At 41.2% G+C, this 26,215-nt stretch overlaps 1 protein-coding gene across 12 annotated transcripts; it reads right to left on the reverse strand.

Annotated features, from left to right (window-relative positions):
- Positions 1-6,297: 6,297 nt before the first annotated feature.
- Positions 6,298-15,394, reverse strand: LOC115803059 (keratin, type I cuticular Ha3-I-like). 12 transcript variants are annotated; one of them, XM_089901253.1, is made up of 6 exons: positions 14,643-15,394; positions 13,311-13,400; positions 11,360-11,461; positions 9,284-11,229; positions 8,455-8,729; positions 6,298-6,386 (listed from the first exon to the last, which is right to left on the reverse strand). In XM_089901253.1, the coding sequence occupies exons 1-3, from the start codon at positions 14,988-14,990 to the stop codon at positions 11,408-11,410; spliced, it is 492 nt and encodes a 163-aa protein (XP_089757379.1). In that variant the 5' UTR covers positions 14,991-15,394; the 3' UTR covers positions 6,298-6,386; positions 8,455-8,729; positions 9,284-11,229; positions 11,360-11,407. The 12 variants fall into 12 exon arrangements, with proteins under 12 accessions (XP_089757379.1, XP_089757374.1, XP_089757376.1 ...); XM_089901248.1 differs by adding an exon at positions 12,625-13,134 and having other exon boundaries at positions 9,284-11,461; positions 14,643-15,393; XM_089901250.1 differs by having other exon boundaries at positions 9,284-9,368; positions 11,090-13,134; positions 14,643-15,393.
- Positions 15,395-26,215: the final 10,821 nt, after the last annotated feature.

Genomic DNA, 26,215 nt, shown 5'->3' on the forward strand with positions numbered 1-26,215 from the left:
CCTGACCTCACTGCAAATATATTTTAGAAACCCTCTAATCCTCTCCAGAAATATGGTGACATGTAGCTGTTGTAATAGAATAAATGAGATGGGGAATGAGTCACACACGGGAATGATCTCAGGCATCTAGTAAGTCAGAGAACCAATGTTGTTATGGTACACAAATAACCGACAAAACACTTCAAGGTATATATGTGTCTGTCTATATCTATCTATCTGTCTATCTATCTATCTATCAATCTATCTACCAAAAATCTTACAAGTATTTATTGATTAAAGGCCGTATGAGAGTATAGTATTCAATGTACAGTGTTGTGAAAAAACATGCCTAGAATGAATGGACAGTATTCAAGGGTCTTGATGACTTAAAGACTTAAACATTATAACTGCCCGATAATCATGATCATCTCGATCTGTACAGGCCTTATAGTTTCTTGGTGAAGGAGGACTTTGCTTACCTACGCTGAAAACAGATCACCTTTCAGTGAAACTCTTGATCTGTTCGATACTTATTGTAAGCATAAGTATTTATAGAGAAGTTGTTAATGCCCCTGGAATGAGGAATGTAAACAGAGAGTCAAAAAGAATAGAAACCCTAAAGGTAAGAAGGAGAAGAATTTACTTGGGCATCCCAACATGCTCTAGTGAAGAGCAGGGGATACCCTCTTCTCTGGGCTGGACTTATACTTGGTCCCCATTTGTGAAGAGACACAGAGGAGAGCTGTGAACATACATGAGCAATGGCTTTACTCTCTGCCATCTCTGAGGAGGGAAGACCTTGGCTTTTTTTCTTGGAAGCTTTGGTGCTTCACCTATGGTTATTGGACCAGCACTTTTGCAGAGATCCATTTCAATGTTAAAATGACTAAAAATCTTGGTGGAACGTTGAGTGGAATGCTAATGGACTAGCTTTAAATCAGCTATCGTCACTGAGCAAATAATAGACTCTTCTATTTTAAATATCAATACTTTGCTTTGCTTATCCACCGCTGCGCGACAAGCTATCCCAACACTTACTGGGGTAAGTGGCAACAGCCATTTTATCTGTTCATAATTCCGTGGGTCAGAATTTCAGACTTAGAATAATGGAATGGCTTATCTCTGCTCCATGATATCTGGGCCCTCAGCTGGGTTGGCTTGAATGGCTGGGAACTAGCTGGAAAGGCTTGATGTGAGTTATACATCTGGAGCTTCAGTTATGGCTGTTCGTTTGGTTCCTCAGTTTTCCTTCATTTGTCCTCTCAGGAGGCTAGCTTAGACTTATTCACAGCCTGGTAGTCTCAGGGTAAATGGACTTCTTCCGTGGTAGCTGGCTTCCTGGAGGGAGCAGTCCAGTAGGGTAAGCTTGATGTGTAGTCATTAGCAAACCTCTGCTTTGTCATGCTTGCTGACGTTCCATTGACCAAATCAAGTCACATGGCCCAGGACAAAGTAAATATGGGAGAAACTACAGAAAGGCATGAGTCCTAGAGGGTATGGTTTCATTGGGGCCACCAATATCTACTGCATACTCAGAAAATAATACCATTATTTAGTATCCATTTTCTAGGGTGAAAGACTAGATAGGTGTATATGTAACTATAGTACAAGATTGCTTATTGTCCATAAAAGGTAATTTTGGAATTATGTTATTTTTTTCCCAGAGAAATGGTATGGTATATCATATAACACAATATAAGCTTAAAAAAACTCCATGCTACAAGTAGTCTCTGTTAAATAATTTATTTAAGACTATCTGTAAAGAAATCAAAAAAATGCAACCTCTAATACCTATCTTGGGCTTACTTTTTTCTTGCAGTTATTGGCATTTTGACAAATAGTTTCCAGCATAAGAGCTAATACCTTAAATTATTTTGGCTTTTCAATAATGCATGCATTTGCTATGAATTTTAAAAATTATGTGATGCTTTCTTCAGTTCTGATGTTTCCACATGTCAGAGGTGCTGTATGTAGGCAGGAATGAGATCTGAGTCCTAGGAGAGCTTGGCTAACCTTTCTAGACTTTACCTCCCTCATCTCTTAAACAAGTGGATTCAATCAGTTGCGTGCTATGTTTTCTTCTAATGCTACTATTGTTTGATTTGAACTTATGCGTGATGCCTAATTAACTATTAGAGAAATATAAAATGTGCATTTGGGAAATACTAAAACAATCTGATATGTCATTAAGGAAAAATTTACTTAGGTGTTTCTGATATTTTAGTCACTTGGCTTAGAGATGTTTTCTCTAAGGAGCCTCTTATTTGCATATGTTAATATTTTACTTTGCTGTGAAAAAATTCTAAGAGGTAAAAGAAATGAGGCTAAAGTAACATGACAATTTTTTTGTCATAGAAACTCATTATAGGAGCTTAACGCTTTGGGAAAATATTTGACTAGGCACCTGAAAGATATCTCACTAAACTTAGGTGGAAGTAAGTTTGCAAAATTTCGTGAAATGTTTTTTAGTATTTATCTTTTTTTTTTTTTTTTGTGGTACACGGGCCTCTCACTGTTCTGGCCTCTCCCGTTGCGGAGCACAGGCTCCGGACGCGCAGGCTCAGCGGCCATGGCTCACGGGCCCAGCCGCTCCGCGGCACGTGGGATCTTCCCGGACCGGGACACGAACCCGTGTCCCCTGCATCGGCAGGCGGACTCTCAACCACTGCACCACCAGGGAAGCCTCTATCTTTCTTTTAAGTTTTTATTCAGCTGTCCTTCCTGGACGCAGCTCTCTACAATTCTGTAAAATGAAACTCTGTTCACAAGCATTTGGGAGTGACATGAAAGAGGTCTTATTTTTCCATTAGTTAATTCTTATGGGATTAATAAGAATTAATTCTTATGGAAGTATTAAAAAATTAATAATATGGGGAACATGCAAACAAATATAAAAGCGCTCAACTGAAGCTGCTAAAGCAGTAAGTTCTCAACGTTAGTTGTACGTTGTAATTACTTGGGAATCTTTAAAACATATGGATCCCTAGGTTCTAACCTTCAAAAACCTTGATTTAATTGATCTATAATGTAGCCTAGGGATCAGAATTTTTTAATCTCCCCAGATGATCCTGAGGTGCGGCCAAGTTTGAGAACCCCTGTGCTAAAGTAACTTTCTCGGATCCCTTTCGCTTACCTACCTTTTCCCACTGTAACTTGTAATTCAAGTCCTTGCTCTCCTCTCAGCTTTATGACCTTTCCACCTATATACAACTGCTACATTCCTTAATAATGAATTTTTATGAAGTTTAGTTTCCAACTTCACACATCATTAATAGCGTAGGTGTATAAGAGCATTAATGGAAAAATGAACTTTTAGTAAAGGCATGCATTTGACTGGATTGAAAAATATTAAATGGATCTATCCATTCAACCATGTTATTATGGTACTATTGGAAAATATGTTGACATAAATATTCCAAAATAATACTTGATACCTCTCTGCATTAGCGAAGTATTTCTTTAATTGGATTTTGGGTAATGGAATATTTACTTAAAGTGTTTCTGTGATGGAAACAATAGAATTTGTTACCAACTCCTTTATGTGGATTGGGTGTGTGGGGGTCAAAACGAAATACAAATGAAAACTTCTTTAGTTGGCAACTCGCCTGAACCTACAGGCACTAATCAGGTTGTAATGGGTATTTTGAAATATTTTTGGACTTATTTAGATGTGGGAGAGAGGTTATTCTATATAGCCTAGAGCCTAAACTCATGCAGTTGTCTCTTTATTCAGGAAAATGGTTTAATTTCTCTCTACTTGTCTGAAAAATTTATATGTTGAAATCTTAACCCTTAAAGGTGATGGTTGTAGGAGGTGAGGTCTTTGGGACGGGCTTAGGTCACGAGGGTGGAGCCTTTATGAATGGGATTAATGCTCTTACAAAAGAGACCCCACAGAGTTCCCAAGCCCCTTCCATCATGCAAGGATACAGGCTATGAACCAGGAAGCAGGTCTTCACCAGAATGCAACTGTACTGGTGCCTTGGTCTTGGACATCTCAGCCTTCAGAACTGTGAGGAATAAATTTCTGTTGTTTTTATAAACCACTCAGTCTGTGGTATTCTATTATAGCAGCCTGAACGGACTAAGACAAGAGCAATTCTTTATCAATAGGGTGACCAACCACTCCAGTTTGCCTGGGACTGAGGGGTTTCCTGTGCAAGCTGGGATGAGTTGATCACCTTAATTGGTACAGAGAAAATTAATACTTTAAGAATATTGTATTATAATTTTTTAACATCTTTATTGGTGTATAATTGCTTTACAATGGTGTGTTAGATTCTGCTTAGCTCCTTGAATGAAAAATTATTATGTTTTGATTTATGATTACCAATCCTATATAAATTATGACAGTAAATGGAAGGTTAGTGATTATTTTCTGGGTCTAGTATTATAACTTTCCCTTCAGCTTGTTGTCTTTTGAATATTCTTCAAAAGATTTTGCTAGTAGTGCTCCAATTTCACCTTGAGAAAATATGTATATTTTATGTCTAATTTCTAGATTTTAAGAAAGAGATAATAATGTCTAAAATAGCAGAGTGAATTGATGCTAAAGTAGAGAAAAATATTAATTTTAAGATCTGCTTTGAGACTGAAGTACCCTGTTAACATAAAGATGTTCTCCTAGTAGAATGAAATAGAAAAAGAGAACTAATAATGTTCTAATATGTATCTCTTCTTGCCCCTCAAATCATCAAAAGTTTGCACAGAGAAGTACTGCACAAAGAAAACTCATTGAAGATGTTATAAATTGGTTATTTTTGAAATTCTTGGAGGTGATCACACAGTAAAGATAAATATATAATTTTACCCCAGAGAATTAATGTATTTCACTTAAACCAGTAATACATTTTTGCAATGATGTGATTAACATGGGTTCCTTTTGCCTAATTTCAGATTGTTAGGGGTTGGTTTTCTATTCTTTATGCACTGAGAATCAGAAACACCAATTATTCCCTCAAAGGGAAGACTAATCCAGTTTTAACACATGGCCAGTTCAGAAAATATCAAAAGCAATCCTTTCCAAGAGAGTATTCAAACACAGAGACAAAAAATATTCAGGGCATTGCCAAAAAATATCTTGGAAGCAATCCTTTCCAAGAGAGTATTCAAACATAGAGGCAAAAAATATCTGAGGCATTGCCAATGTGTTAGATGACCATGGAACTAAATGACACCACTTTTAGGTTAACAACTGGAAATGGAGTCAAGAGTCCCATATCTAGACCCAGATGTGATAATCCAGTGACTGTTTGGGTCAATGCCTTTATTGTTCTGGGCCTCAGTTTATTTGTAAAGTGGGAGAGTTTGACTAGCCTGTGCCTATGGGCCATTAAATTGTTAATATCCTATCATTCCATGTACAGCATTCTGATGACGTCTTAGCGAATATGTGGATTTCTGTCTTCCTTTCCTCCAGCATTACTCCTCTGTACCAGCCTTGGAACAACGGCTTACATGGCTACAATCTGAGAAAAAGGCATCTTCTTCAGAGGACAGAGGTGCATAGTCTCTGTGTTTTAGTCCCTACTATACCTCAACATAATACGATGGATCCTAATGCTTGCAATTCAGATCTTGGATGAGTTGCTCCCCCTTTTAGGGTCTTAGTATCTATCTGTAAGGAGGATCTTTTTTTTTTTTTTTTTTCCTGAATTTCCTTTTCTAGCTTTAACTTTCTTTTAGGCCCTGAAGGTTATTTATTTATTTAATCTATCTATCTGTGAGATAGAATAGCTCTTGGGCATCTCGTATTCTCAGTGAGGCCTTTCTGGGTGTCCCTTTCTCTATCTCCACCCCACCTTTCCTGCAGGCAGAAGTCTGGAGATCTGGAGAACTTTACGAGCCACATCTTGTCCCTAGGTTGCATGGCTGCAGGTGACAATTCCACCCAGTGTTTGGTTGCTGCAAACACATTCAAAGCATTAACTGCCCTCTGGCCCTTTTGTGGACCATGAATGCTCTGAGAATCCGTCAAGATGAGACCTTGAGGTCTTGTCTTGCCTTACGATATAAAATAAAAGACATGATTCAGCTGATGTGGAGTTTTATTGGCTAAAAAGCAGATGCAAAATAATGGGAATCTGACGATTGTATTAGGAAAGTAGAGCTTTAAGCTCATGAACTCATGCTCTGATTGAAAAAGTGCAGCCGTATATTAAGATCATTTTGGAACATCTGGTGAGATTGTTACAGAGAAAAAAAAGATTCTAAGTTTGATAACTCCAAGGATACCTCTTAGAATTCACCCATTTGTGTCTGGGCAAGGACTTTCCATTGGGGGAAAATAGTTTTTACAATAGGCAGAAACTTTTATTGGCCTCACGCGTACTTTTAGATCTCATTCACTTGAGAAAGAATTATTCTTCCATTGATGCTCTCCTGTATGATGACCTTGATCTTTGGAGCTGCAGATGAAAAAAGAAAAGAGGAACAAACAGGTCACTGCCACGCTCTCCCCACCATCTGAACTGTACTCCTTTTCTGTTCCCTGTTCTCAGTACCCAAAGGCTCTCTGTGCCTTCCAAAATGATCACTAAGCCATATGGTGGGCTCTGCTGGAGTGAAAAGGGATCTTACCAGGAAGAATTTTCCTCCTACCCTCCAGGAAATGACGGTGTCTGAACAGTGTCACCTTCTAGCAGTCAAGACCTTCATCCTAGGTGTTCCTGATACAGAATCTAGTCTCTGACCACAAGTGCTGGAGGGGGCCTTTCTGCTTATGTGGGCTTTGAACACTTGCACCACAGATCCTATGAGCTTATAGAGCACTCAATGCCATTCTGGGGACCTCACTTTAAGATCTAGAAAGCATGCCTCATGAAGGATGGGTGAGAAGCCAGGAATGTTTATCATGGTCTCAGTTTTCAAAGGTATGATTTATTTGAATAAGTGCTTTGTTGATACATCAATAAACCGATTCTAGACCAAAGGGAAGACTTGAAACCATTAATAGAGATCCAGAGAGAACTTTGTTAAAGTCAAACCTCTCCCATAGTAGATTGGACCACCCCCTCCAGTAATGGGTTCGCATCCCTGGACATGGCCAAAGAGAGGCTGAAGGACCATCTGTTGGGATCTTGCAGAGGGATGGCATTGAGACCAGCTCTTCTGTGATAGTTGCTTGGACTCTGAGTCCCTGAACCTCTAATGCCTTAGAACATTTGTATCATAAACTACTCTAATGCCTTAGAACATTTGTATCATAAACTAATCTAATGCCTTAGAACATTTTTATCATAAACTAATCTAATGCCTTAGAACATTTGTATCATAAACTACTCTAATGCCTTAGAACATTTTTATCATAAACTAATCTAATGCCTTAGAACATTTTTATCATAAACTAATCTAATGCCTTAGAACATTTTTATCATAAACTACTCTAATGCCTTAGAACATTTTTATCATAAACTAATCTAATGCCTTAGAACATTTTTATCATAAACTAATCTAATGCCTTAGAACATTTTTTTATCATAAACTAATCTAATGCCTTAGAACATTTTTATCATAAACTAATCTAATGCCTTAGAACATTTTTATCATAAACTAATCTAATGCCTTAGGACATTTTTTTATCATAAACTAATCTAATGCCTTAGAACATTTTTATCATAAACTAATCTAATGCCTTAGAACATTTTTATCATAAACTAATCTAATGCCTTAGAACATTTTTATCATAAACTAATCTAATGCCTTAGAACATTTTTATCATAAACTACTCTAATGCCTTAGAACATTTTTATCATAAACTAATCTAATGCCTTAGAACATTTTTATCACAAACTATCATAAACATTTTTATCATAAACCACCTGTCCCAAAATGTGGTTTCTTAGAACTTTTCTGTGAGATGTTCAAGGTAATCTGAGAAAATAGGGTTCCCAGGTCAAAGGTATTCGGGAACACTGGGTTAAACAAAGTAAAATTTTTGCTGTGGTTTCTTTCTCTTTCTTTTTCCTTTTCTTCCCTGCAGCAGTATTTGTTCCATCTTTAATACTGAAATACAGCCTGATTTTTCACAAAGAGGATAATAGTACACAGTATTCCCAGCCATGTCGGGCCATAGAACACATCTTCTATAATACACAATTAAAATCTCATGGGACACTAGTGTTCAACAGAATATAGTTTGGGGAATTATGTGAAATCATTTCCTCTTAATTTTCTAGGGGTTTGGTCAACAGATCCCATAACTTGATAGAGATATAATAATATTAATGATCATTTTTATCTACTTTACTGCTTGCAAAGAGCTTTTATATATATCCTTTAGGACAATGTTGAGAGCTCACTTTGTTCTGTCTTATGTAATTTGTTAATTCAATATTCCTGGCAATTTGGGAAGAAAATGAAAATTGAACACAGAACATTCAGGAGTACATGAGGGGTTATGAGTACTGCAGAATGGATAAATGTGCTGATTTCTTTTAAAAAAGTAGATTCAAACAATGCAAGAATTTTTTTTACCTTTCACACTCGACTTAGATTCTTCCGTTGTCCTGTAAAAGTGATAAAGGCTCATTTTAGTATTAGCAACAATCATAAAAACTTCTCGGGCTTCCCTGGTGGCGCAGTGGTTGAGAGTCCGCCTGCCGATGCAGGGGACGCGGGTTCATGCCCCGGTCCGGGAGGATCCCACGTGCCGCGGAGCAGCTGGGCCTGTGAGCCATGGCCGCTGAGCCTGCGCGTCCGGAGCCTGTGCTCCACAACGGGAGAGGCCACAACAGTGAGAGGCCTGCGTACTGAAAAAAAAAAAAAAACAATCAGATGCTCCCCAGAGCAGGGAGACCACTGCCAGCCCCGGGTGCTATGGCTCCTCCCTGGCTTGTCACTCCATCACTGGCCTTCCTTCCTCCTTCAAAGACACCAAGCTCGTTCCCTCCCTTGATGTGCTGTTCCCTCTGTCTGGAATGCTCCTTCCCTCTGGTCTGTTTCTCCTCATTTTCCAGTCTCAGATCAAATGCCACCTCCTGGAAAGACCAGACCTGACCATGGTAAAGACTATTGCCCAGACCCCTATCAACCACCATACTTTCCTTTCTTCTCAGTGCTTACCACTGTTTAAAATCCTCTTCCTGCTGTATTGATTTACTCAGTCCCTCTTATTTACTGCCTGTCTCTTCCACTGCTCTGTGAACTCTGGGTGAGCCCGTCCCACAGCATCCCCTTTGGTGTGTTTTAAGATAAAGGGAATAGAAGGCAGAACAGGGAGAAGAAGCGACCCTGCTGCCTCTCCTCCAGCTACACCAAGGATTCTAGAGGAAAATGACCTTCTGGGCTGACCACAGGCACATACCTGGCCTGGAAGAAGCTTCTTCCCCACTTTATCCATCTCCAAACTCCAGAATCTCTCCACCACCTCCAAGGTGTTATCTGGCATTCTGTTGCAAGGAAAGGAAGACTCAGGTTCCAGGGGGACTTTAAATGCACATACCTGGGAGGCCTGGTACAGTGGAACAGGTGAGTGTCCGTCTAGGAAAAGCCATGGTATCAGCTCCCGCATGAATGCAGAGAGAATATCAAAGCGCCGTTGGATGGATGGAGGTGAAGCCATCCACACCGAATCCAAGCTGGGACAGGGGAGAAGAGCTAGATTTGGGGGTGGGGGGTGGGGACAGGGAGAACCTGCTTCCACCACTGACCTGCAGGTTTTGACCAAGTTTCCTTAAAGCATCTACCCTCGGGTCCCCATCTACGGAATGGCCATAATTTAAACTGCCCTCCTTGGTCTGAAGAACACAGTAAGTAGTTGCCACGGACCAGCCAGAGAAAGAGGATCTCACCGCCCAGGGTCAGAAGTAGCACCGACGAATGGGGTCAGAAGGACCAAGACAACTGATGGTTGGCAGGGCAAATTTTATTGCGCTACAGTTGCAGATTATATAGACTAGAAAAGGGAAGGTTGCCAGATGGTGGTTTACATCATCTAGAGACTGTCTCGGCTTCAAGGTTAACTTCCCTGGGAGGAAACCCATAAGCCCAGAATCATCAAAAGTAACCTGCGCGAGCAGGGGGGAGACAGCTTTGCTTGTCTCAGTTTACATTCTTTCTGATCCCTGGGCCCTGGTGGTTTATCTCCCATGGAACGGAACAAGGAGGGGAACAAGTAGGGACGGTCCCTTCGAGCAGCGGTGGCATGCCTGGCGTGTCCACAGCCTGCTCTCAAGGCTGACTGCTTTCCACAAGTAGTAAATAGATGTCGACTCCTCTCTTATCAAGCATTGGAAGCCCCACACTACTGCCATTGGCCACCTCGCTGGCCTTATGAGCCACAATATGTAGGAAAAAGGCAAGAGCCAGGCGGTGTGTATTCTTGCTCCAGACGCCCAGAAAACTCAGTTTGCCCTTCTGTAAAATGGAGAAGGGGCCAGTGTGGCAGGGGGAGGATTATAAAGCAGCCCGAGGAAATCTGGGGGGATGGTGGATATGTGTGGTGATAGTTCTCCAGGGTACACATTTGTCAAAACTTACCAAACTGCATGCTTTAAATATGTGCAGTTTATTTTGTGTCGATTATCCATCAATGAAGCTTTATTTTAATGGAAATAGTGATACTTATGTATCCCTATCTGGCACATAGAACAAGCCCAGATGTGGTCACGGATGAGGACATTTGAGAAGGAAGTACAAATACCCACATCAGCAGCTGGGCCCTCAGAGACACGAGACCCACGGGCTGGAGGTGCAGCTGGCAATGGGCGCTCTGGAGCCAGACCACCTGGTCTGTGGGCAGTCTCCTCTTCCGTGAGTTGGGTAATCAAGGCCCTCTCACCCACCAGGCATGGCCATGGGGTCAGCCCTCGAAACGGACAGATGAGGAATGAATGGTGGCCTGAGGAAGAGGTCGGGGTTGAGCCTCTTTCAACATCAAGAGTGTTTTGCATTCAAGGACCTCAGAGTGGATCCCACCTTGATACACAAAACCACACAATATGGGCTTCTAGAAATAGTGAAGGACCTGGATGAAAAAAGAAGTCTCCTGAGAGGAATTCTGGTAACACCCCTCCAGGACAAGGGAGCCAGACTTCTGGGTTTTAGCAGCTATAGGACTTCCCAGAGTGAACAGCAATTCCCACAGGGCGGATGTCCTGCATCTTCTTACCCGAGTATAGGTCCTGGGTGTTTCCAGCTTGCTTCTGCTCAAGGCCCTCCCTTGAGCCTCTTGATAATCCATCCTGTGAGTGACTCCTTCTCAGAGCCACCCACATAAAACTAACCTCAAAAGGGAGCTCATGCAGGTGCCTATAAGAGACAAGAGGTTCAAACGTGCATCCAGGAGGAGAAAGGGGGCAGACCGCCTAGGTGGGCCCACGTCCCTTCCCCTCATGTCTCCCCACATTTCCCGATAGACAATATTCCTTTCGTCGCTCACCCCAAGACTCTCCATCACATTCCAGTCCCTATGGTTCCTCCTCTCATGTCAACCCTCCTCATTGAGGCGGTCTCCAAGCTGTCTCTGCAGGGAGTTGGCTTCCTGATGGAGGAAGGGGACAATTCAAAGTATCACAAAGGATCCTAGTGCTCTCCTCTGAGAGAGTGCAATTCAACTTGTGCTTATTCTTAAGCTTTCAAAAGTTCGATTCTCTCTGATCCTCTCATTAACTGGGTTCTGTATTCAATGACTAACCTGTACATTTCACTTTACAGAGTGCTTTCAAGTCCATGACCTCCTTCCACCTTTGTACTCAGTATAGCACTCCTCACTTAAAGAGGTGCGGGGATTTGGACTCAGAGCCGAGATGCGATAGACCACGATTTAAACTCTGGAGCCCAAACACCCAATCCAGTGTTCTTGTCAGTATACCATATAGACTATGGTTTGATTCTTAGCCATGCGTAATAAGAAGGATAGAGCGCAGCTAAAGAGGAAACAAAGAATGTTTACCTCAAACTCTGCCGTCCTGGGATAGAATAGACTTAACTGGTGATTTGTTGATTTCACTAGTTTAGCTATTGATAAAGGAAGTAACTATCAACTAAGCTCTTCACACGCCCAACATAGCTTCGTGCCTGGGCTTAGGTGGATGTCAGACAGATCTGAAGGGGGTCTCTTGTCTACCACTTACTGGAAGCTTCTAGAAGCTTTTAGAAGCCTCAAGTGCTTCATCTGTAAGATGGAGTTCTAAAGCACTTAGCACAGCGTTTGGCACACAATAAGCACTCAATATTAACTGTCACCATTTACATTGTTCTGGAATTAAGGTTTGCACAAAATATCTGTCTTCTTTATCGCGCAACTAATCTAGCAATGATGTGAGCACTTTATAGTGTTTCCTCCAGGCAACACTGAACAGCAGAAAGAGCTCCAGACCAGAAAAGGGAGAGTTGGGTTGTGTTTCCAGCTCAGCCCTCTCTGCAGGGTGGTCCTGCTGGCTTCTCCTGTTACTAAACGGAGAATTGGAATAAAAGATCTCTGCAGCCCCGTGTGCTGCAGCCTGGGAGAGGAAGCGGCTGTGGGCACCGCCTGGCTGTTGACCTTTCCTCATTACTGGGCTTGCCAACTTCCTTCTCCCTCATTCCTGCCACTGGCAGAAAAATCCTCGTCTCCTATCACAGATTACTCATTCTCTACAAATCCCTTTTTGTTTGGAGAACAGATTCCTCAGCTGGTTGAGTCTCTCCCACACCCCTTGGCACCTGGAAACAAGCTTTGGCGAGTTTGATCCTGTTGGAGAACTTCCCCTGCTCATGGTTCTACTTGAGGCAGATCAGCTCCTCCTTCAGGGACTCCACCTGGGCCTCCAGGTCAGACTTGCACAGGGTCAGCTCATCCAGGATTCTGCTCAGACTGTTCAGATCTGCCTCCACCTGCTGCCTCAAGGGCACCTCTGTCTCATACCTGTGATACAGGAGCATCAGAGGCAGGCCTGGTTTGGTTTGTCAGACAACTGGGAGTTGGGGTTTGTGGTTTTTACAGCCATCTCATTCATATAGGTTTTCAACACGCTACCGAAGCTCCTGGAGGAAAAGGCACTGGTAATTATTTTTTAATAAATGAAGAGCCAGTGGATTTAATGGGATAAAAGCACATAAACCGTGAGATTTCCAAAATTAAAACACTTCCTCCCTTCTCCTGATTGGACTCTGTGCATAGCGGAGCATCAGGGGAACATGACTTCTACACTGGATGGGATTCGGAGATGTCCTCTGGAAAGGAAAAGCAGGCAGAGTCTGACTCTGGAGAAGGGTTCTCTGAGCTCTGGTTAGCAATGGCTCTGTCGATCTTAGGGAAACCGTCTAGGGAAAACTTTGTCAATGTTTGTTGGTACAGAGGACAGGCTAAGGGGAAGGAGAGGAAAGAGGGAAGACAACAGCCCCCTTACCCATTCACTTGGTCCTAAAGTCATCTGAGGCCAGCTTGGCGTTGTCAGTCCGCACCACCAGCCTGGCGTTGTCAGACCGCTGCACAGGATCTAGAAGACCCAAAACATTCTAGAATAAGCTTGGTTATTTTTAGCCAATCCCTACTAATTCGCTTACTTGGAAGGAACAGAATGAGAAATCACAGTGGATCTTATATAAGATTATTAAATGCTGTCCATGTGCAATAGTTGCTCAATAAATATTTAAGAAATCAAACTTGGGGTAAAAAAAGAACACTGACATATGCAAGAAAAGTGTCAATAGATACACAATTTTTCCTTTTCTTTCCTAATAAGCAATACTGAGAAGCTGATAATAATAATAACTAACATTTCTCTTTAAAAACCTACCGTATGTCTGGCATGGTAGCAGGAGCTGAAGATACAAAAATGAGTAAGCACTAGATCCTGCCCACAAAAAACTTCCAATTCAGTGGAGAAGATAAATATGTCAACTAGCAATTGGAGGGGGCAGAGTCATGGATGGAGCCACGCCCTCCCATCCATCCTGGATGGGTTGGTCCTATGTTCTTCTAGGTAGCTTCCACTCTTTCTGATTTCAGCCAACTCTTCTATGCCCTCACTGGACACTGTCCACCATGAGAAGCCCAGAAGCCTCTAGGTCAAGACGATGAAGTTAAGATAATTAGGTACCCAGAAGAGGACAGCAACAAGAGGTCAGAGCAGTCAAAAGCCCAGGTAAGAGAGAGAGAAATTGGTCCAATTCTTACAAAAATTTCACTTTCTCAGCTTCCTTCTTGGGCTCAGTCTCTTCTCTCACCTCAGGATAATAGTTCCAGAGTCTTGGCAAATGCACGGAAGCATTCGGAGGCAGCTTTTTTTTTTTTGCGGTACGCGGGCCTCTCACTGTTGTGGCCTCTCCCGTTGCAGAGCACAGGCTCCGGACGCGCAGGCTCAGCGGCCACGGCTCACGGGTCCAGCCGCTCCGCGGCATGTGGGATCCTCCCGGACCGGGGCACGAACCCGTGTCCCCTGCATCGGCAGGCGGACTCTCAACCACTGCGCCACCAGGGAAGCCCCGGAGGCGGCTTTTAGTTACAGTTTATTTATGCAAAGTGCTGCTACCTCCACACAGACTAACGCTATGCAAATACTCAGATCTAACAGTCCTGGAACTAGAATAAGACCAGCCCTCAAGAAAACAGAATGGAAAAGCAAGACTTTAACCCATGTGTTTCAATCACACCGAGAGCTTATATTGTTTCTTAATCATATCTCGAATTCCCTCCCTACAACTTCCTGCTGGAGGTAGTGGGGTGCCCACCCCCTCACCTTCTGCTGGAGATCCTCGATGGTCCGGAAGCGGGACTGGTAGTCGGGGCACACAAGGGGATCTTGTTGCTGGCTCCGCTCCCGGATGCGGCTCTCCAGCTCTGCACTGTCCCGCTCCAGCTGGCGCACCTTCTCCTGGTAGTTGGCCAGCTGGCCATTCAGGAACTGCATGGTCTCCTTCTCGTTGCCGTTGAAGGAGCCCTCACAGAAGCAGCCGCTGTTGCCCACGTTGGCGGGGATGTTGCAGAACCCGGGCAGAGTGGAGCCGTGGCAGCTGGGGGGCACGCAGGGCCGGGAGAAGCAACTGGAGCTGCAGCTCAGGCTGGGCAGGGAGCAGCTGTAAGGCATGGTGATGGAGGGAGTGAGGTGACCGGCTGAAGACAGAGTCCAAGTTGTCCAAGCCACAGAGCTGTGGGTCTCCTTCCTCTTGGGAGCATTTATAGCCCCTCTGCAGAGGGTGTGGATGTGGAAGACAGCCCTTTTTTCTTACTCATTGGGCTGTCAAAAGCCTTTCCCCTTGGCTTGTTATGTTTCCTCAGAAGAGTCCCTCATCTCATAAAAGACTTTAGTTGGGCTTCTTGCTAAGTCAGAACTCCTCTTCCATGCTGTGCATTAGTGAAGTAAGAGCTTTACGGTGTGGTTTCAAAGGGCTGGACTCGTGAAAGCCCTGGCCTTCATTAGTGGGGTGTGGTAGGTCCAGGAACGCTATGGCTTCTTCGCTTCCTGGCTTGGCAGCCCTGATTCTTCTTGCTGAGATGGAAAAGTATGACTCTTGCCCATGTATCATTCCCTTGGTCGAATTCCAAATTCATGGTTCTCAGAAAGAGGAATAGATCCCTTCTAGGATCATTAAAATAGCCTGGTTCCCAGTGGCCCTGTTACCTGATATGACAGGCATCATCCATATCCATAATAATGTCAATCAACGAAACAACAGATAGTCACCAGGATCATGGTTTGTATAGGGCACCGTGAGGAATATGTAAGGTAGGATCAGGGCTATGGTCAGAAGGAGCTCACACTTGTTGAGCACCTGTACAAGCCCAAGTTGGTACTAGACACTCTTCACAAACACGATCTTATTCACATCTCACCATGACCTTTCGAGGTACATGATAATATTCCCATTTTACAGACAGGCAAACAGAGGCATAGAGAGTAGGGGTTAATGTGTTGTGAATCCAAGATTTCAACACAGATCTCTGTTCTTTCCATCATACCATGCTGCTTAAATTAATGAACTAACTCCTTCCCTAACTTCTTCCAACAAGTCATCTCTCCCTCCTGTCTTAGCTTTCATTTCACTTTGAGCATAACATTGCATGACTTATATGCATATCTCTCTGTGTATTTGAGTTCCCAGAAGGAAAGACATGGTCTAGTTCATCTCTGAGTCCTCAGCTCTAGGCACATGGTACACAGTAGGGACCCAATGGACATTTGTTGGGTGGATGAAGGAATGAGCATTGTATAATAATATGAGGCAAGAGATGATACGTGAGAAGTTGAAAAAATGGGGAGAGAGAGCACAGCCAGAACTGGAAGTTCACAGGGATAGATTTGTGCCGGGACGGGGAGGCTTCTAAGAAGCAGAGAGGAGAAAAGCAGATACTGCAGGTGGAAGAATCATGTGCACACAGAACGGTGCAGGAAAGCCCAAGGCATGGTCGAGTACGACTGGGTAACTGGGAGGGGAGAGAGTGAAGGGAAGTGGCGGGAAATAGAGCTGGATGGGGAGGTTGTGACCATATGGCAGAGGTCTTCAATGACAAAGCTAAGGAGCTTAGACTTCCCTGGAGGGCAACGTTTTAGCAAACATTTATCTGTTTTAGCAAAATGAAGATAAGGCTGGAAGCAGAGGAGCGGCAAGGTTATTGTAATAGTCTGGGTCAGCAGTAATAAAGAATTGAGTTTAGGTATCTGTAGGGGAAGTGTAAAAGAAGAAATTGGTGTAAGAACCATTTTCAAAGAAACATTTTTTTTACATCAGCAATCTGAGAGAGGGTCAAGAATGAAACCAAAATTTGGCAAGCATAAGAATTTAGGAGAAAACTTTACCATTCACAGAAACACAGAGAGCAGGAGAAAGCACTGTTTTGCACATCAAGGATGAGTTAGCTCACTTCCTTTAACAAACATTTACTGAGTCCGTCCTATATGCCAGACACAGAGCTAGGCACTGGGGATGCAACAATGAGCAAGAGAGGCAAACCTACAACCTAGTGGAGAATGCACACCAGCCAGGTGGATGATACATCTGTCATGGGGGGAAGCCCCAGCTGCTGTAAGAACGTGCAGCCGGAGATCTAACCAGACTTAGCAGAGGTCAAGGAAGGCTTTCTTGAGGAATTGATGATGTTGCTGAAAGCTGAAACTAAGTGAAGAGGAAGGAGATTCTTCTGGGTAGAGTTGGGGCAAACATGAGGGCCAGAAGTGAGAGAGCACATTGCATTTGGCCATATTTCCCATTTTTCACAAACAGCTTAAACAGAAAATGATATTTTTGTGGCTCACTGGGGAAAAGTGACTGGGCTGCCTTGGCCAACTATTCTGAGGACTCAGAGCATCAGTACCATGACTCCCTCTAGCCCATTCACCTCAATAAGTTGGGAAGTTCTGCATCAGAGGAATTGGAAAAAGCTTAGTAAGGATGGTATGAGCCAGGGAGTAACAGATGATCATAGAGGAGAAGCAGACAACCTCAGCCAGCACCAGCATCCCTCCAAAGTGGTTCTTGCCCAGGGCCCAGCCCCACACATCAGACTGCCTGCAACTATTGCAGCTGGGTCTTACAGCCAGCTGCGCTGGTGACAAGCCCCCACACTAGTGTGCCTACAGCAATAGTGACCCAGCCACAGACACACACAGATTACACAGCCCTGGAGCACCTGCCTCTGGTAACCAACTGGGACCCCACTGCTGGGCCCCACAAAACACCTTCTACACAAAGCCACTCCTTCAAGACAGGGAGACACAGATGGTCTACCTCATGTGTAGAAACAAACACAGAGAGTTAAGTAAAATGAGGAGATAAAGGAATATGTTCCAAGTGAAAGAAAGGAATATGTCCCTTAGAAAAATAAATAAATGAAATGGCAATAATCAATCTTCCAGATAAGAAGTTCAAAGTAATGGCCATAAAGACATTCAGCAAACTCAGAAGAATGGAGGAACACGGTGATAACATCAACAAAGGGATCAAAAATATGAAAAAGAACCAATCAGAGCTGGAGAATACAATAACAGAAATGAAAAATACACTAGAGGGAACCCTAACCCTGTCAGTCCAGTTGTAAAGACTCCATGCTTCCACTGCAGGGGACAAGGGTTTAATCTCTGGTCAGGGAACTAAGATCCCACATGCCATGCAGTGCAACCAAAAAAAAAAATAAAAAGAAAGAAAGAAAAGAAAAGAAAAAGAAAAAAACAATAAGGAAATATTGGCATTAAATGATCATAAGATCAGATAGACTTAATAGATGTATACAGGACTTTCCACCCCAAAACAGCAGATTCATATTCTTTTCAAGTGCACATGGAGCATTTTCCAGGATAGATTACATGTTAGGCAACAAAACCAGTCTCAGTAAATTTAAGGAGATTGAAATCATATCAAGCACCTTTTCTGACCATAATGATATGAGACTACAAATCAACTACAAGAGCAACACTGGAAAAAAACACAAATACATGGAGTCTAAACACCATGCTACTAAACAACCAATGTGTTATTGAAGAAATCAAAAAGTACCTTGAGAAAAATGAAAATGGAAACACAACAATCCAAAATCTATGGGACACAGCAAATGCAGTTCTAAGAGGGAAGTGTATAGCAATACAGACCTGCCACAGGAAATAGGAAAAATCTCAAATAAGCAACCTAACTTTATACCTAAAGGAACTAGAAAAAGAACAAAGTCCAGAGGTAGTAGAAGGAAGAGAATAATAAAGATCAGAGTGAAAATAAGTGAAATAGAGGCTAAAGAAACAATAGAAAATATCAGTGAAACTAAAAGCTGGTTCTTTGAAAAGATAAACAATTCTATAAACCTTTAACCAAACACATAAAGAAAAAGGAGAGGGCCCAAAAAAATCAGAAATGAAAGAGGAAAAGTTACAACCAACACCAAACACCAAATTATCATAAGAGTTTACAATGAAAAATTATACACTAACAAATTGGACAACCTAGAAGAAATGGATAAATTCCTACAAATGTAAAATCTCCTAAGACTGAATCAGGAAGAAAAAGAAAATCTGAATAGACCAATTACTAGTCATGAAATCGAATCAGAAAAAAAAAACAACACCCAACAAACAGAAGTCCAAGACCAAATGTCTTCACAGGTCAATTCTACCAAGCATTTAAAGAAACTTAGTACCTGCTTCTGAAACTATTCCAAAATACTGAAGAGGAAGGAATGCTTCTAAACTCATTCTACTAGGCCAGAATTACCCTGATACCAAAACCAGACAAAGGCACTACAAAAAAATTTAATCACAGGCCAATAACCTTGATGATCATAGATGCAAAAATCCTCAACAAAAATCCTCAACAAAATATTAGCAGACCTAATTTAACAATACATTAAAATGACCATGCACCATAATTAAGTGGGATTTATCCCAGGGATGCAGGGATGTTTAAATATCCACAAATCAACCAATGTGTTACACCACATTAACAAAAGGGAGAATAAAAATCATATATCATCTCCATAGATGCAGAAATAACTTTTGACAAAATTCAACATCTATTTATGATACAAACTCTCAACAAAGCGGGCATAGAGGGAAAATATCTCAACAGAATAAAGTCCATATATGACAAACCCACAGTTAACCTCATACTCAATGGTGAAAAGCTGAAAACATTTCCCCTAAGATCAGAAACAAGACAAGGATGCCTACTCTTGCCACTTTTATTCAACATATTATTGAAAGTCTTAGTCACAGCAATCAGACAAGACAAAAAGAAAAGAAAACAAATTCAACTTGGAAAGAAAGAAAGAAAACTGTCATGGTTTGCATTAGACATGATACTATATATAGAAAACCCTATAGATGACACCAAAAAAAAATTTAGAATAAATGAATTCAGTAAAGTTGCAGAATACAAAATTAATACACAGAGATCAGCTCGGTGCTTTGTGACTGCCTGGAGGGGTGGGATGGGGAGGGTGGGAGGGAGGGAGATGCAAGAGGGAGGAGATATGGGCACATATGTGTATGTATAGCTGATTCACTTTGTTATAAAGCAGAAACTAACACACCATTGTAAAGTAATTATACTTCAATAAAGATGTTTTTTAAAAATCTATAATGTTTCTATACACTAATAATGATCAATTGGAAAGAGAAATTAAGAAAACAATCCCATTTACAGTTACATCAAAAAGAATAAAATATGTAGCAATAAATCTAATCAAAGTGGTGAAAGACCTGCACTCTGAAAACTATAAGATATTGATGAAAGAAACTGAAGATGACACAAATAAATGGAAAGATATACTGTGTTCATAGACTAGAAGAATTAATATTATTAAAATGTCCATACTGAAAGTGAGGAGATGAAAAAAGATATTCCATGCAAATGGAAATCAAAAGAAAGCTGGAGTAGCAATTCTCATATCAGACAAAACAGACTTCACTCTTCACTCTTCACTTTGACTTCACTCAAAATAGACAAATCAACAGAATTAAAAATGAAAAAGAAGTAACAACTGACACTGCAGAAATACAAAGGATCATGAGAGATTACTACAAGCAACTATATGCCAATAAAATGGACAACCTGAAGAAAATGGACAAATTCAAGGAAAGCACAACCTTCCAAGACTGAACCAGGAAGAAATAGAAAATATAAACAGACCAATCACAAACACTGAAATTGAAACTGCGATTAAAAATCTTCCAACAAACAAAAGCCCAGAACCAGATGGATTCACAGGCAAATTCTATCAAACATTTAGAGAAGAGCTAACACCTATCCTTCTCAAACTCTTCCAAAATATAGCAGAGAGAGGAACACTCCCAAACTCATTCAATGAGGCCACCATCACCCTGATACCAAAACCAAAGATGTCAGAAAAAAAGGAAACTACAGGCCAGTATCACTGATGAACATAGATGCAAAATTCCTCAACAAAATACTAGCAAACAGAATCCAACAGCACATTAAAAGGATCATACAGCATGATCAAGTGGGGTTTATCACAGGACTGAAAGGATTCTTCAATATATGCAAATCAATCAATATGATAAACCATATTAACGAATTGAAGGACAAAAACCATATGATAATCTCAATAAATGCAGAAAAAGCTTTGGACAAAATTAAACACCCATTTATGATAAAAAAAACTCTCCAGAAAGTAGACATAGAGGGAGCTTACCTCAACATAATAAAGGCCATATATGACAAACCCACAGCCAACATCATTCTCAATGGTGAAAAACTGAAACCATTTCCTCTAAGATCAGGAAAAAGACAAGGTTGTCCACTCTCACCACTATTATTCAACATAGTTTTGGAAGTTTTAGCCACAGCAATCAGAGAAGAAAAAGAAATAAAAGGAATCCAAATCGGAAAAGAAGAAGTAAAGCTGTCACTGTTTGCAGATGACATGATACTATACATAAAGAATCCTAAAGATGCTACCAGAAAACTACTAGAGCTAATCAATCAATTTGGTAGAGTAGCAGGATCCAAAATTAATGCACAGAAATCTCTTGCAATCCTATACACTAATGATGAAAAATCTGAAAGAGAAATTAAGGAAACACTCCCATTTACCACTGCACCAAAAAGAATAAAATACCTAGGAATAAACCTACCTAAGGAGACAAAAGACCTGTATGCAGAAAACTATAAGACACTGACGAAAGAAATTAAAGATGATACAAACCGACGGAGAGATATACCATGTTCTTGGATTGGAGGAATCAACATTGTGAAAATGACCATACTACTCAAAGCAATCAACAGATTCAATGCAATCCTTATAAAACTACCAATGGAATTTTTCACAGAACTAGAACAAAAAAATTGCACAATTTGTATGGAAACACAAAAGACCCTAAATAGCCAAAGCAATCTTGAGAAAGAAAAACGGAGCTAGAGGAATCAGGCTCCTGGACTTCAGACTATATTACAAAGCTACAGTAATCAAGACAGTATGGTACTGGCACAAAAACAGAAATATAGATCAATGGAACAAGATGGGAAGCCCAGAGATAAACCCATGCACCTATGGTCACCATATTTTTGATAAAAGAGGTAAGAATATCCACTGGAGAAAAGACAGTCTCTTCAATAAGTGGTGCTGGGAAAACTGGACAGCTACATGTAAAAGAATGGAATTAGAACACTCCCTAACACCATACACAAAAATAAACTCAAAATGGATTAAAGACCTAAATGTAAGGCCAGACACTATCAAACTCTTAGAGGAAAACATAGGCAGAACACTCTATGACATAAATCACAGCAAGATCCTTTTTGACCCACCTCCTAGAGAAATGGAAATAAAAACAAAAATAAACAAATGGAACCTAATGAAACTTAAAAGCTTTTGCACAGCAAAGGAAACCATAAACAAGACGAAAAGACAACCCTCAGAATGGGAGAAAATATTTGCAAACAAAGCAACTGACAAAGTATTAATCCCCAAAATTTACAAGCAGCTCATGCAGCTCAATACCAAAACAACTAACAACCCAACACAAAAATGGACAGAAGACCTAAATAGACATTTCTCCAAAGAAGATATACAGATTGTCAACAAATACATGAAAGGATGCTTAACATCACTAATTATTAGAGAAATGCAAATCAAAACTACAATGAGGTATCACCTCACACCAGTCAGAATGGCCATCCTCAAAAAGTTTACAAACAATAAATGCTGGAGAGGGTGTGGAGAAAAGGGAACCCTCTTGCACTGTTGGTGAGAATGTAAGTTGATATAGCCACTATGGAGAACAGTATGGAGGTTCCTCAAAAAACTAAAAATAGAACTACCATATGACCCAGCAATCCCACTACTGGGCATATACCCTGAAAAAACCATAATTCAAAAAGAGTCATGTACCACAATGTTCATTGCAGCTCTATTTACAATAGCCAGGACATGGAAGCAAACTAAGTGTCCATTGACAGATGAATGGATAAAGAAGATGTGGCACATATATACAATGGAATATTATTCAGCCATAAAAAGAAACAAAATTGAGTTATTTGTAGTGAGGTGGATGGACCTAGAGTCTGTCATACAGAGTGAAGTAAGTCAGAAAGAGAAAAACAAATACCATATGCTAACACATATATATGGAATCTGAAAAAAAAAAAAAGGTTCTGAAGAACCTAAGGGCAGGACAGGAATAAAGACGCAGACATAGAAAATGGACTTGAGGACACAGGGAGGGGGAAGGGTAAGCTGGGACGAAGTGAGAGAGTGGCATGGACTTATAGATACTACCAAATGTAAAATAGATAGCTAGTGGGAAGCAGCCGCATAGCACAGGGAGACCAGCTTGGTGCTTTGTGACCACCGAGAGGGGTAGGATAGGGAGGGTTGGAGGGAGACACAAGAGGGAGGAGATATGGGGATATATGTATTTGTATAGCTGATTCACTTTGGTATAAAGTAGAAACTAACACACTTTGTAAAGCAATTATACTCTAATAAAGATGTTAAAGAAACAAACAAAAAAAAACACTTCTGTATGACTGCAACTCATAATTGACTGGAAAACCAAGTCCTAAAGAGATTTCCCAAAAATTAGCTGGAATCTGTGTGTAGAGGACAACTTTGAAGCATGTCATTGTATCATTCTGCTCCAATTTTTTAAATTATTCTCCATACTTTATAGTGATATCTTATGTATAACTATAGAGAGAACATGGTTCAAATCCCATAATTGCTAATAACCAACTATGATTTCAAGCATGTTTCTAAGGCTCAGTTTACTCATCTGTAAAATGGATTTAATTTGCAGCATTGTTAGTAAGATTAATTAAGATAAGCTCCTAGTATTTTGCTTAAACCATAGTTGAGTTCAGTAGATGTGAGCTATATTAGTTTCCCATTCCTGCTGTCACAAATGACCTCAAATTTAGTGGCGTAAAACAAAAATGTATTATTGTAAATTTCTATAAGTCAGAAGTCTGACAGAGTTCTAAAATCAAGGATTTACTCTCACTGGGTTAAAATCAAGGTATGGAGTTGCATTTCTATGCGCTAGCAATGAACAATCTGAAAAAGAAATTAGAAGGAAAATTATATTTACAACAGCATCAAAAGGAATAAAAAACTTAGGAATAAACATAACCAAGGAGGCAAAAGACTTGTACACTGAAAAACTGCAAAACATTGCCAAAAGAAACTAAGGAAGACATATGTAAATGGAAAGATATCCCATGTTTATGGATTGGAAGATTTAATGTTGTTATGGTAACAATATTGCTCAAAGCAATCTACAGATTCAATGCAATCTCTATAAAAATCTCAGTGATGTTTTCTGCAAAATGAATCATAGACCTAAACATCAGAGCTAAAATGATAAAACTCTTAGAAGAAAACATAGGAGAAAATCTTCGTGACATTGGATTTGGCACTGATTTCTTGGCGATGCCACCAAAAGCACAGATAACGAAAGGAAAAGAGTGAAAAGGCAACCCACAGAATGCGAGAATATTTTCAAATCATATACCTAATAAGGGATTAATATCCAGAATTTATAAAGAACTCCTACAACTTAAAGAATAAAAACCAGAAAATGAGTATTGGGGAGAGATTGCAATCCTTGAACATTGCTTGTGGGAATGTTAAATGGTTCAGCCACAGTGGAAAACAGTATGGAGGTTACTCAAAAAAATTAAACATAGAATTACCATATGATTCAGTAATTCCACATCTAGGTACATAAACACACACACACACACAAATTGAAAGCAGGGATTTGAACGGAAGATGTATGTACACCCATGTTGGTAGCAGCATGTCACAATAACCAAAAGGTGGAGACAACCCGAAATACCCATCAATGATGAATGAACAAACAAAATGCATTATATACATACAATGGAATATTATTAAATCTTTAAAAGAACTAAATTCTGATACATGCTACAACATGGATGAACCTGGAAAATGTTATACAATGAAAAAAGCCAGACCCTAAAGGACAAATAATATACAATTCCATTTCTTTATACAAGGTACCCAGAACCGTCAAATTCATACAGACAGAAAATAGAATAGAGGTCACCAGGGGCTCAGGGCGGGGGGTTGGGGAGTTATTGTTTAATGAGTCCAGAGTCACCGTTTGAGATGATGAGAAAGTTCTAGAGAGTAGAAGCCATGGTTGCACCACAATGTGAATATACTTCATGCTACTGAATTGTACACTAAAAATGGATAAAATGGTAAATTTATGTTATATATATTTTACTCAAATTTTTAAAAATCAGGGTGTTGGCAAGACTGTGCTCCTTTCTGGAAGCTCTTCAGTAGAGTTAAAGAAAGATACCCATTCTTTTTTTTTTTTTTTTGCGGTACGCGGGCCTCTCACTGCTGTGGCCTCTCCTGCCGCGGAGCACAGGCTCCAGACGCTCAGGCTCAGCGGCCACGCCTCACGGGCCCAGCCGCTCCGCGGCACGCGGAATCTTCCCGGACCGGGGCACGAACCCGCGTCCCCTGCATTGGCAGGCGGACTTCCAACCACTGCGCCACCAGGGAAGCCCAGGATCCCCATTCTTGATGAACACTGATATCACGTTCAGCACACTGAGATTTCCTGCAGCACCAGCCTGAGTGTTCACAGTGCCAGGGACTAGGCTTATAATAGCCCTGCTTGGGGACTAGTTTCATCCCTTTTAAGAAATTATAAATAACTTGCAGCGTGTCTTTCATTATGTGCCTCTGCACAGAGGGTCTGCACAGAGCAGGTATCCAACAGACACTGGTTGGATTGAGTAGAGGAAGGCGGAAGTATTAAAGGAAAAGTTGGTGGGTTCTCTGAGCCCCAGATGCGGGGAGGGGAAGTGAGCAGCGGCAGCCCAGGCTGATAACGATCCCCAGGAAGGATATCAGAAGGAAGGAGGAAGTCCTGGACACAGTACGCAAGCCAGAATGGCCCTTTGCTGCGTGGTCCTGAGGCTGCCTGAACGACCAGTAACCCAGATAATACAGTGCTGGACCTAAAACTTCCTGCTGAGAAAAGATGAGCTTTCCAGAGCCTCTTTCCAGCCCCCAGCTCATGCCTCCTCACTTTAGATTTGGATAAAATCGTCTCTAGGAGATGTCCTGGTCAAGAGGGTTGAGGAAGAAGATCCAGGAATGGCCAAAGGGAGATGGAGCAACCCCGCAGCTGCCCTACCCTCTCTCCTGCCAGCCTGCGTCACCTGTGGGGTCAGGATGCCAGGCCAGCCATCTGCCTGCCAGGCTCTCATATCCAAGAGTGAGGCTATTATAGGGCTCTGCTTTCAAGTGGCCCTTTCATAAAGTGCTCAAGTGATGGTCATGGTGAGACAAATGAATACCAGTGAGAAAGGCTTCTGCTTTGCCAAG

The sequence above is a fragment of the Delphinapterus leucas genome, chromosome 19 (assembly GCF_059928025.1).
Source record: "Delphinapterus leucas isolate spDelLeu-1000000601 "Yukka" chromosome 19, BTC_Dleu_Yukka2, whole genome shotgun sequence".
NCBI lineage: Eukaryota > Metazoa > Chordata > Mammalia > Artiodactyla > Monodontidae > Delphinapterus > Delphinapterus leucas.